This window comes from Mixophyes fleayi, chromosome 3, assembly GCF_038048845.1.
Source record: "Mixophyes fleayi isolate aMixFle1 chromosome 3, aMixFle1.hap1, whole genome shotgun sequence".
Classification (NCBI taxonomy): Eukaryota; Metazoa; Chordata; class Amphibia; order Anura; family Limnodynastidae; genus Mixophyes; species Mixophyes fleayi.
In genome coordinates, this window is record NC_134404.1 from 136,152,167 (window position 1) to 136,165,960 (window position 13,794).

The window sequence follows — 13,794 nt, forward strand, 5'->3', positions numbered from 1 at the left end:
AGCCCATGCCTAGCAGACAGGTGTGTAACGAGAACTTGACATTTTTAAAGCGGTCAACAAGATCTTAAGGATCCAGCCGACTAGCCGCTTCCTCTCTCTCCAACCACTGCGCCTGCACTTCACCTTCTACTCACAGGGTCCAGCAGCTGAGGGGCCATTGCATGTCTCCTCAACTGAGGCCCCAGAGAAGTTGGTACCTCTTTATCTACCCCAGGGGGCGGCAACCTTTTGCCATCAGTGCGCTGGCAAAAATCTTTTCAAGCCCAGGTGTGCCAGTTGTAGATATATAAATAGATCGATAGATAGATAGATTGATGTGTGTGTGTGTGTGTGTGTGTGTGTGTGTGTGTGTGTCGAAGAGTGCTGTTATACAGTGGTATGCCATACACCTCTTTATTTATTGTTTTGATTGACTATCAAATTTCATTCACTTACATTAACCATACTGCCACTTATAAATTTCCACTTCAACCACTGTGTATATATATTTATGTAACATTTATTTATTTTGTAACACAAATATCATTAAATGAATAGTAATCGGACAAATAAACGTTCATGTTATGCCACATAAAATAGTGCCCCAGTTCATATCATCAGTCATAGTCGGCCTCTCAGTTGTGCCCCCTAGTCATAGTCGGCCTCTCAGTTGTGCCCCCCAATCATAGTCGGCCCCTCAGTCGTGCCCCCCAGTCATAGTCAGCCTCTAGGTTGTGCCCCCCAGTCATAATAACATAGTTGATGAGGTTGAAAAAAAAGACACCAGTCGATCAAGTTCAACCTATTTTGGATCGCCTGCGATCCTGTACTTATATTTGAAATTAATCCAGAGTAAGCAACCGCCAATCTGTTTCAATTGTGAAAATCCCCCCAGACTCAATACTGCAGTCCTATTTTTACCCTATATCCACTACTATCCTTCATTTTAATTAACGGTCGTATCCCTGGATACACCTTTCCGCTAAAAAATTGTCTAACCCTTTCTTAAACATATCTATTGAATCTGCCATCACAACCTTCCCTGGCAATGAATTCCATATCTTGACTGCCCTTACTGTAAAGAACCCCTTCCTTTGCTGGTTGTGAAATTTCCTCTCCTCTAACCTTAGGGGATGACCACGTGTCCTGTGTATGGTCCTTGGGGTAAAAAGTTCCCATGAAAGCTCTCTGTATTGACCCCTAATGTATTTGTACATAGTAATCATATCTCCCCTTAGACGCCTCTTTTCTAAAATAAACATGCCTAAACTGGCTAACCTTTCCTCATAACTTAATGACTCCATACCCTTTATCAATTTTGTCACCCTTCTCTGAACCCTTTCTAGTTCCAAATTATCTTTTTTATAGAGTGGTGCCCAGAACTGTACTGCATATTCAAGATGAGGTCTTACCAATGATTTATACAGTGGAAAAATTACACTATCTTCCCTTGCATCTATGCCCCTTTTTATGCATGCCAATACTTTGTTTGCCCTTGCAGCTGCTGCTTGACATTGAGCACTATTGCCAAGTCTACGAGCACTCCCAAATCCTTTTCCATTATAGATTCTACTAAATTAATTCCATTTAATTTATAGATTGCGTTCTTGTTTTTGATCCCTGAATGCATAACCTTACATTTATCTGTGTTAAACCTCATATTCCATTTGGCTGCCCAATCCTCCAGTTTAAGTCCCTCTGTAGAGAAGCTACATCTTGCTCTGATTTTATTACCTTACAGAGTTTAGTGTCATCTGCAAAAATAGAAACTTTTTTCTCTAAACCATCACCAAGGTCATTAATAAATATATTAAAAAGGAGTGGCACGGAACCTTGAGTTACTCCACTTAAGACTTTTGACCAATTAGAAAATGTTCCATTTATCACAACTCTCTGTTCCCTATTCTCTAACCAGTTTTCGATCCAAGTACAAATTTTGATTCCTAGACTCAGTTCCCTTATTTTGTAAGCCAACCTCTTGTGTGGCACTGTATCAAAGGCCTTTGCAAAATCTAAGTAGACCACATCTACTGTCCTGCCCTAGTCAGTAGTCGGCCTCTCAGTTGTGCCCCTCAGTCATAGTCGGCCTCTCAGTTGTGCCCCCCAGTCATAGTCGGCCTCATAGTATAGCAAGTGGAATGGTCATCTGCGCTCCCTATGTAGATATGTAGTGAGAAGCTGCCAAAAGGAGGCAGATTAATAGGTGACCCCTGTCCCTTTTGGAGTGTATGTGTAGAAATCAACGAGAAGTAGGCCGTAGCTTAATAAAATAGGGCTAGGGATGCAGGCCAAGAGGGACAGAGGATGATGGAATAGTAGAAGGAGCACATAAGGAAAGAGGGCCCTGCTCCTGAGAGCTTACATCCTAAAGGAAAGGGGGAGACACAAATAGGGTGGTACTAATTGGGGGAGAGAGCCGGGACAAGGGAGTTAGGAGGAGGACTGATAGACTTGAATAAAGAAGTGAGTCTTAAGAGCACGCTTGAATCCTTATAGTCTGCATATTACAAAGTAGTCCACAATAAGCCAAGTTGGCTGTAGATTCAAGTAGACTTGTGTAGAGTCAAACATGCAAAGCCTGCAATAATGTACTAAAGGCAATAGTAGCTTAGTTCAAATCCAATATGATAATAAGTTCCAAAATACGAACGGTTCCGAGTAAAAACAGGAGGACTTACTCATTCGTGACGATGTAGATCCGGAGCCTTTGAAAGTCTCATCCTTACCTCCCTATCAATCTGAGGATGGCTATATCCAGGCTACGGGAGTTGTGATTGCAGCGTCTCCGGCGATGTGCGCATGCATCTCCGTTTCAGCCACCTTAGGGTGTCAGTTTGACAGCAGCAGAGCTCGGCATGCCAGACAGAAGTGGTCCGCGTGCCGGGGGTTGCAGACCCCTGATCTACATCCTTGCTATCAGAGTATCTTGGCAGATTATTTTTGCAAAAGCTGGAAAGTGATTAGAGGCTAGAGCCATTCAAGTCTTCACTTGCATGCATCTCATCCTAATAATTAGGAAGCAGACAAACTTGCAAATTGAAGTTCCCTTCAATTTTGTCCTGGAAAGTGTCTTAGCCCAAAATGCTAATGGGATTTCTTATTAGAGAAGTTCATAAGAGCCTTTTTCGCAACACTAAACACTGCCTATTATTAGTAAAGAGGATGATGCCCACAACCTATAATATTAAAAATTCTGATTTGAAACTAGAAAAGGTATTACATAAAAGTATTGAGGAAAAAATACTTGTAATAACCCCAAAAGACAAAAATCCTTCTTAAACAATGTAGTGTAGCAAAAGCTGAATACACCTAGTGACTATGTTTTTATTGCTTTCGGAGACTTGAACAAGGAAGGCAGTTGACCTTATTTCCAGAAGCTTGTATATATCCTACCTCCCAGAAAAATGCACCTGCCCTGCATGGCAAAATTATGTGCAGAATGTCAGGAGGGAGCCAGGAAAGCTCATCAGTTCACTCCTACACCTCATGCTGTGTAAATGTTTGTTTTATAAAAAAAAGACAAAAAAAAAACAAAACTGTACCAAATAAACAATCCAAGAAGATTGGTCAAACTAAGGATTTCAAACAGAGAGACGATCACTAACAGGACACAACAACGTGTGCCTCACAAACTGAACACGCCTAGAAACTTAATTTTATTTAATTTATGCATGCAAGTTAACTTACTAAGCTTAAAACATTACAAAACTAAAATAATAAGTGATATTAGAGCTGATAAAAGAAATGCAATGCATTAATGCATATCAAGTAAACTGACAGTCTACATTTATTACAGAATATTTGAACAAATTATACTGTGGTGAATATCATTGTAAATATATAAATCAGAGTATTCTGTTGGTATCAGACACTTTAGGACTACTTTACATATATTAGAACATTAAAAAATATTGAAAGAATATAGAACAAAGTATGGCTACTGACTGAGACGGACATGGAACAAAAGGAAACTCATGGCAGGATCATTAGCCCACCAATGCCAATCTTGGCTCTCTTACCCAAGTCCCTGCTCATTTTGTGGCCTCCTCACTTCCAGTGCACAATAAATGATGTATTTACTTAAAAAATGATTTAGTGGAGCTTTATCTCCCAGCTCATCTTTCACCTCAATATCCCAGGCCTTTTTTGGATGCAAGCGACCCTCTTCAAGCATTTGGAAGGAGCTGCTGTTTAATTCCTTACAGCATCACATAGGTGCATTTGTTTAAGAGACGGATTCATTGCTTTTTAAAAGCGAGATGAGAAAAAACAAAAGCACTAAGAATGATAGCGTGAGAGTAAGTGTACAGTGTCCCCAAAACGATTGGCTTACAATGGGTGAATACAGCACACAATTTTACCATAATATATAATTGTATTGTAATTGTAGTTATAATTTGCATATAAACTTGCAAAATGAGAACAATACCCTTTCAAGTCTAAGGGATATATATTTACTAAACTGCAGGGTTGAAAAAGTGGAGATGTTGCCTATAGCAACCAGATTCTAGCTGTCATTTTGAAGAATGTACTAAATAAATGCCAGCTAGAATCTGGTTGCTATAGGCAACATCTCCACTTTTTCAAACCAGCTGTTTAGTAAATATACCCCTAAGACTTACGTATTTTGGTGCACATTTTTCATAGGCTCAAAAGATCCACTTACATGTTTATTAATGAGTCACATTTCAGACTCAATATATTGTGTAACATAAGTGTCTGATGATCTGTAACCTATGCAATTCACCTTTAATACCTTGGATGCCTGCAGTATATGACTTCCTTTCCCAGACAATACAGGAATTAAAATTAGTCAGCGGTCTCTGTTATTTCTCCATTAAACCAGCTGGCCCCAAATGACTGCATATAGCTGATATTTGGTGACTCATGGAGCTGGCACAACCATCTTTCAACCATTACACCGCTAACTGCTTCCAATTAGCCCAGTGGCTCCATTCTTTCCTCTCTCACATTCACAGAAAAGCTAAACACATCTACATAACCCTTCCAAGTCCAAGGCATTTTGAATGCTTACATTTCAGTTATTATAACAGTGGCAAATTAGGGAATTTAGGAATCTCAAACTTCCAGCCTTCTTGTAGGGTTCTGTACAAACACTACAGTTAGAAGAAAGTGCAAAACGCAACTCAAAGCACAGATGTATAACAGTTACATATAGTAATGGATGTATAGCCTTGATTTTTAAAAGTTGAGGTTGGGGATATCGCAAGAATAAGTGTTAACGGTACAGTGTTATGTATAGGGTGGCAAAACAGTGTCGAAAGCAATGCCATAGGATCTGTACACTAGACTGCACACCACGGAAGGCACGTGTGGAATTTCCCTTCTGTATATGTAAGGCTACGGAGAATAATCAATCTGAGCTGACCTGTGTTGGCAAGAAACTGACACAGAATTGTGGCAAGATAGCACCATCTGCTGGGTACTAAGGCAAATAACACAGAAAGCCTTCCTTTGATCCGATTAGAACAAATTATTATTATTCTTATTATTATTAATACCTAAATGGTTTTCTTAGTTTCCTTAAATGAATGAAATTCATGCTTTCATTATATGGTAAAGTAGTAGTCTATCTGGCCAGCACAAAGCGATTAAACCAAATATCTGCCTGTTCAAAGCCCTATTGCCCAGCCTTTGCTCCACATCATGCCTTAGGATATGTGCACATTCATCCAGTGGACCTGGTACAGTTATTCAAACTCAATGTTTGCAGAAAAAAAAAATGTATTCTATACACAAAAGCAAACTTCAATTTTACAGTTAGGCATATGTTTTTGCAATAAACATGCAACGTAAATTCAGTGTATGCATAAATGGCAAGTACTGACATGATTACAGCGGCATCTATCATAAGGAATATATTGGATTACTGGGAAGTCATCTCGGAGTTTCATGACCTGTATACAAGAACTCATCCTTTGGACTTAAGTCTGTCTCCTTGGAGACTCCCAATATCCTTATAATTACACAAATTGATACATCGTTGTACTGTAGCCATATGTTAGCCATTACCCCTCCTCTAGTATGTCAATGAATCAGAAGATTCTCCTGAGCATTACGGAGCTGTCATAATATACATAAAACATAAATATGTTTCTCTTACACGCCATTGCAGGTGGTTGCAATGTGAGGAAGGGGCTTCTCTAACTTAGCAGGTAGGTTTTGAGTGACAACTTTGCAGAGCTGTTGTACAGAAATGCACTGTACGGTCTGATATACAAACAGTGGCGGGGCCAGTGATGTCTCAATAATTCAGACAAAGGCATTCTCAGGTTATTGACCTGTAAGAGATTCCACCAGGATAACATCCTAAAAATGTTGGAGGAGCTTCAACTAAAGTGGAGAGGGGAAGTGGTACTTTACTTCTTACCAAACCTACAGCAAAATGTAAGGTTACCACTGAACAATGGATTTTACCTTTATGGTTCTTATCTGACAACTCCAATTTTGGGGTTCATTGGTCCTTTACATTTGAAACCAGTCTACCTAAAAGCACCCAAACTAATTATCAGATTACAAAACAAAAACCTAGGAGATACAAATCTACAATGTATTAAAAAGGTTGAGTAACATTTGGTTTTCACTTGAACCTGTAAAACATGTGGGCATTTGTCACACCAATTTGGTGTATTAGCAACACAGGACTGAATAAGTAGACCCTGTCTACAAGTGGCCCTCAAACATTTTCATCATGTGAACTTCCCAAGCCTGGATATGATTTCTGTGTAATGCTGGCCCCGCAGCATGCACGTTTAACAACTATCCAACTAAACTAGGAAATTGCTGTGCAGCACCACATTACAGCATGAGAATAAAAGGCCAGATGTAATCATGAAAAACAGTGCAAATTCAAAAAACAAAAAAATACATAACATTTAAACAAGTTATAAAAAGAAAGCAGACGCACATTACTTGAGGGATTCATTTTTAAAATGCTCACAGTTATCACTAATAAACTACATGTGTGTGTAAAACAAGAATTTACTGTTGTAGATGTGAATGTCACATGCAGTGAAAGGGTTACCTGTAGCCTAAATGCACCATTAACAAGTCTGCCTCCACACCATTCCAAGCCCAGCCCAGCCTGTATCTCATCCCGGGAGAGCTGTCACCGGCTGTATAAACACCAGCCTTCCCTGAGCAAGTTCAGTCAATACGGAGCTTGTTCCAGGCGGTACACACTCACCACTTTAAGCGCCATTGCTGCTTACACCTCTACTCCGTACATAAGACAAGTGGCAGGAGTTACAGATTCAGGATCAGTGCAGACTTCACTACACTGAAAAATACTGAAGCTGAATTTAAGCCCTACCACCAAGCAACACACATTATGCATAAAAATCCTGTAAACATTGGAAATGATTGGCCATTGTGAGGTACAGACCAAAGACAAACCTAGTAGTGTAGAACTGTAAAAACACTCACGCAATTAGAGGACACCATAAAGCAGTTCCCCTCTTCAAGCTGCCCCAATAAGTTACCAAAACAAGAGAAAACGCCAAAGTCTCTTAAAACGTCCCATTGCTGAGGTGTCTTGCTGCTCTTTAGCTACGTCTTAATGTCATATTAGTGGAAAGAATACCCAAACATCAAACCATGTACAGGCACTTGTATCTCATGTAGTGATTATACATTTGCTAAACCTTTTTTCTGCCTACATGCCAGATACTATTTTACAAGAGCAGGAGTGTTTGAAGTTAGCATTTAAGCTCTTTGTCCTGAAGAAAGGAAAACGGAAGCTCACGCGGCAGAATATTTGGAAACGTATGCATTACCAAAGATCAGTGTTCGTTAGAATCTTGTATGCAACATTTGGTTTTGCCAGAAAAGACTGAAAAGAGTGCTGCTATACAAGCATTGGCTATAAAATGATGACCAGGTTACACAAATGCATTTCATTTCCAGCCCAGGCATTTGAACTCTAGTACATTGGCGAGAGGTGGACTAAGAAATCAAATAGCTTCTTACATTTGTTGGAAGCGATATTTTAACATATTTAAATATTCAAAAGAATGTTAAAAAAAGTTAGATAAACATGTATACCACATAATTGTTCCAGATGATCAATCAAGAGCATGAGAGCATCGGGTTATTCATGGGATAATGTAGAGAATGGATAAATCACAGACCTGAACAGGATGAATCCCAGAGACTCCACAGCTGCCCTTCTAACATCATCGTTTACATCACTCACCTAATACCAAGAGAAAGATGAACACAAAGCTTAAACAGTAGTGTTATTTTAACATAGTATAAACCAATACTAAACACAGATCTTTTATTCTACTCAGTAGAAAGAAGCTGACAGTTGCTGGTACGTTTCAACATCCTGAAGTGCTTCATTGCAGCGAAAAAAGCTTAGTACATGACGTAGGGAACTTTTGGAAAATCACATACAGATTTTCATGTCTATATAGTACATACCTCTTCTAATATAAACAGTGTGTAAAAATATATATCACCTCGAAATTTATTTCATATATTTGTACTTTTCTATATTATTGCATTATACTTAATATTTTGTAGCAATGCTTGTCCCTACTTCGTTAAGTATATGCAGAGGTCTAAGTCACCAATTAAAAATTCTCCATGTTGCTAATCCTTTATTTAGAAAGCAATGACCTGTCACTCATAACTGTACATTGACTGGATAATGACAAAAACACACTACATACAATGACATGAAACAGAAGGACAGTAAAGAAAAACATAATTGGTGCCCCAGAGTTCAACTTTCAAACAGATTTTTAATATAGGACTTGCCACCGAGCTGTCCTGCCATGTGATACTAAAATAAAACTTTTGCACAAATTATGCAATAGAAAACATAACTATAAAAAAAAAAAAAAAAAACGATTCATAACCTGTGTATGCAAGCTCAATATTTCTTTCTTTTGTTACCATCCTCTACCATTCTACTATGGAAGCATATTTATAAAAGTTGACATCCACTCATGTCTTGCACAGGCAGAGTGTGAAGATATACGATTATGGAGAGGTTGATGGATAAGAAGGACATTTCTCAGAGAAATTACTCAGAGGCCAACTGTAACACTGAAAGAGCCACAAAAGTCAGTGGTTGCAATTGAAGGTAATGTACATTGGTGAGAATTCTCCAAGGCAGTCAACAAAAATAAGTCTTTATGGGAGGGTCACAAGGAAGAAACCCTGATTGAAGAGAAAAAAAACCCACATCATCCTTGTCCGCATAACCCCATCTAGAAGATACTATGGAGATGTGTCATTTGGTCTGATGAGACTAAAATATAAATTGTTGGCCTATATGGCAAGTGGTATTTCTCTAGCACATACAGTTGGGGAACACTGCTAACCACAGGGTATAGAGGGCGCTGTGGAGTAAAGGCACTAGTAAATTTGTCTAGCCTGCTCCCTTCCCCTCTATGCCTCCTCTGGCCGGATATCTTCAGTTTTAATAGTGCCTACAAGTAGGGCACACGTTTTAGTCTAGCTTAGGTTTTTTGTTATTTTTTTCTGCTAAAATAGGATAATGCTAGCAACGTCCAGTGATACATAGTGGGCTCCTGGTAAAAGGGTCACTTGGCACAATCTTGTCTCCAGGGACCCAGCAGCTGTTCCCATGGCAGCAATCACTAGTGAGTCGCACTAGGAGCTGCAGCAACAGTACCAGTCCCCCTGACGGCGCTGATGGCGGTTCCTGCCCACTCCTGTCCCCGGTAACGTTTTGGACCTCAGACAAACAGCGGTGGACATACAGGTAGTGGGGGCATGTGTACTGGTGAAGGGCAATTACTATTGTAGCTCCCACCAGTTGCTGTAAATTCAGGCATCATTTTTGAAAGACAAGCCATAATAGAGGAGGTGTATGAAAGGAAACGGACATCTCGCTCTGTTTCCCGTTTTCTTCTGCAGGCTGACGCTATTTTAGATAGTACTGCCTCAACAGCACTTCCCTGGGGAAGAGCCACAGCAATTTCTGCAGTGTGATTGTGCCAATCTATCACCGTTTAGATTTTCTTTGTTCCTGTATTTTATCTTGTAAATTGAGCACAGTGTGTTCTTTGCATAGATCACTATTCTGTCATTTACATAAAGTTGCATTACAAATATACACAGAGGATACAAAAAGTGTGTATTACCTGTCAGATCACTCTCTGGTTATATTGTTTTCTACAGTTTGTGTCGTTATTAATTCCCCTTCTATCTCCTATTTGTCTAAAATGACATAAAGAGGGAAGAGTTCCAGGTCCAAGGCTGCTGCTGGTTCCTCAGCAACGTACTTTACCTGTTCAAGGTGCCAAGCTAAATTAGCTAGTGGGCAGTCAGATCCGGAAAGCATGTGCACGGTTTGCGAGTCTGAGAACCTGGTTGAATGCTCTGCTGGGGGGTGCAGATGATATGGTAAAGTCAGCTTAAGCTAGAGAACTGGTAAGGACCATTTTGGAACTAAAGAGAGACTACACGTTCAAGGACGGTAGGTACTGAGATTTTTACCTCCTCTTCCCTGTATTTACAGTCCTCAGACACCCTTCCTTCAATACAGGACTCAGGTGATATCAAATGTTTCTACAGCATCCAGAGAACCACCCTGGATGCTTAATTTGGAGAGATCAGTACAGGGTCTTGCAGAGTGTCTTCTTCCCTGGACAGCGTAAACGTTTAGGACATACCCTGGTCCAAGACAGGGCGGAATCAGATACGGAACCCATCCTTACAGGAGAATGGGGAAGTGCAGGACGAGTCCGACTGGGAGGATCCATCAGTCTGGGGGACAAGGTGTGGAAGCCCTGATTCTGGCAATTAGGCAAGTTTTTATTATTTTGGACCTAGTGCAGCCAGACATTTAGGTGTCTATGTTTAAAAGGATCAAAAAGTGAACAGTAACTTTTCCATCCTCATCCCAGTTGTTGGAGATTTGGCAAGAAGCCAGGCTCAACCTGATAGCAGGTTTCAGTTACCTCGTAGATATTGTCTGTACTATACCCTTTCCAGAAACGGAAGTTTAGGGCTCAGATCTTGGGAGGTCGATGCCGAATCCAAGAAAGCTCTGGAGTCCCTACCTTATGACGGCTCAGTCCTCTTTCGACAAGCGCTGGAAAAGTACATTTCCCAGGCATCAGGGGTAAGCGCTCTGTTTTGCCGCTGGCTACGTCCAAACCGAAGGGCAAGCGTTTTCGCTCCTTTTGCTTTGTCAGTCGCTTAAAAAGGTGCACCACAAAGAAGTCAAACTACACTGCAGCAGGGGGAGGACAAAGGGGTAGACAGGCTTGGACAGGAAGCCATCCTGTGTCCAATTGAGTCATCCCCAACACTGGTGGTGGGAGCCCAACTGCTGAAATTTCAGGAGTAGTGGGTCTGTTCCAGCACAGACGCCCGAGTAAGGGTGGTAGTAGTGTCCGATATTATATCATAGACCTGGTGGAGATTCCTCCAGGGACCGTATCAGAACAAGAGCCCTTCAGGAGGCAATACCATTCTGAATCTGAAAACCCTCACTCACCTGAGGGCACCCAGCTTCTGGATGGAATCCATCTATCCTGTTATAAATTCCATGGAAAAGGACAAGTTCCTAGCCTCCCTGGATATCTAAGACGCGTACTTGCATGTACCATTTGGCAGGGTAATCATAACCTACTGGAGGTTTGCAGAAGAACAGGATCATTATCAGTTCCGGGCTCTTCCTTTTGGGCTGGCCACAGCTCCTCGAGTGTTTACCAAGGTGACGGCGGCACATTTAAGGTTACAGAAGGTAGTGGTCAGTACCCTACCTGGACAATGCACTCCAAAAAACGGATTCCGCTGCTCGCCTGCGGTCACATCTGCTTTTGACAGTGGATTTCTTGCAAAAACACGATCATCAATTTTAAGAGATCTAGCTTGGTACCTACCCAACGGATGGCATTTCTGGTACTTTTGTTCAACACCAGTGCCCATAAAATGTTTCTGCCCATGGACGAGTTTTGGACACTTCAACACCAAGTGAAAACAATGTTGTCCCAAAAGCGAGTCTCAGTTCTGCAGTGTATGAAACTGATGTGGCGCATAGTGTCCCGATTTCAGGCAGATCCATTTGCTCAGTTCCACTCTCGAAAGTTCCAACTGGAGATTCTAGCAAAGTGGTCAAGATCAAACCCTCACTCAGGGTCAGTTTTTTCAGCTGTCAGCGGAGACGCGTCTGTCTCTGTTGTGGTGGCTACAGTGTGAACACCTAAGTCAGGGGAGTCCTCTCTCAATTTGGAATTGGGCTGTGGTAACCACAGATACCAGATGTTCAGGCTGGGGGGCAGTCACTCTCAATCTCTGTTTGCAAAGGATCAATGCCCTGGAACTAATGGCAAATTTCAATGCTCTGATACAGGCTCAGTCTTGTCTGCAAAACCGGCCCATTCGGATTCAGTCCAACAAAGCCACGGCTGTGGCTTGCATCAAACAAGGAGGAACCAGAAGTTCCTTTGCAATGACAGAGGTATTATATCAACAAGTTCCAGTCACATCGGCAGTGTTCATCCCAGGGGTACACAATTGGGAGGTAGACTACTTGAGCAGACATGCTATACATCCAGGAGAGTGGTCGCTCCGTCCCTGATGCATTTACTCGAATTGTCCACAGGTGGGGTCAGCCGAAGATAGATATGATGGTCTCTCGGTTGAACCACAAGGTGAACAGGTACTGTTCAAGGACACGGGATCCTCAGGCGTTCTTAGTAGACGCCATGACAGTTCAGGTTAGTGTATGTTTTCCCTAATCAAAATCACGAATTATAAAAAAGGTATGGCGTGAAACTGTTCGTTATACTACTGGCTCCCAATTGGCCTCAGAGGTCCTGGTATGCGGAACTTTCCAGTATATCTGAGAAGCCGCTTTGGCATCTGCCCCTGAGAATATCTTCTCAGCCAGGGCCCATTTGTCCACAAAGACATGGCACAGCTGGCTCTGATGGCCCGGAAGCTTCAATGCTGTATAATATTAAATAAATGTACTCCAATTTGTTCACAATTATTTAACCTTAAATAAAGTTACAGCCTTGAGCAAAATATCTGCAAAGGATGCAAGCCCTTGGCAATATTTCCTTTACATTAATACAGCATAAATATTGCAAATGTAAACTTACCGCCACGTGAAGCAGACGACGAATAGCCTTATTGTTTCCTGATCCACAGTATGCCATGGCAACAGTGTACATGCCAGAACGACGAAGGATTGGGTCCTAGGGGGGGTGGAGGAAAGACAGGACTTTTAGTAACAGAGAAGAGAACATATTCAAGTTAATACCACACACAAGCCTTTAAATGTAAGCATTGCAGCACAGGTTACGTTATGTTGCAATTTCCTACAGACACTAATTTGTGGGATGTTTGCACAATAACTCTAAAGCACACGTTTTTGCACTTTACTACTACCTAGCTCCATCCATTTGAGAGTAGAATTGATGTTCCCTGTCACTGCCTCAAATCTTGGAACTACTTGGAAGCCAGAAATGTCTGCTGCATGGAGGTAAAACAGGCACGTCCTATAAATTCTACAGGAATGAGGTCTAGCCAGAGGAGGTATCACGAGAAAGACGCCAGAGCAGAGGGATTTTTTACTTGCGTGTCTACATTAAAACACTACAGTTCTCTACAAACATGATGCCTTCAAGAATCAATTTGCATTGAAAAAGTGTTACTAAATATATTTATTGTATTACCAGCCAGTCAGCCATTCAACTGATCCATTAAAATTTTATGAACACAAAACCCAAAAGGGGAGTTAGGTCCGCTCGAGGGAATGGACATCTCTAGATTACGCACTTATACATGCAAGTTGTAAATGAC

The 13,794-nt window shown here is 41.2% G+C and overlaps 1 protein-coding gene across 1 annotated transcript in view; it reads right to left on the bottom strand.

Annotated features, from left to right (window-relative positions):
* The window catches only part of PSMD1 (proteasome 26S subunit, non-ATPase 1), a 51,818-nt gene that overhangs the window by 21,667 nt on the left and 16,357 nt on the right, over window positions 1–13,794 (bottom strand). Inside the window, exons 15-16 of the mRNA XM_075202384.1 lie at window positions 13,092–13,187; window positions 8,130–8,194 (exon numbers count right to left, since the gene is read on the bottom strand). Coding sequence (XP_075058485.1) covers window positions 8,130–8,194; window positions 13,092–13,187 — 161 coding nt within the window. The remainder of the gene's footprint in view (window positions 1–8,129; window positions 8,195–13,091; window positions 13,188–13,794) is intronic.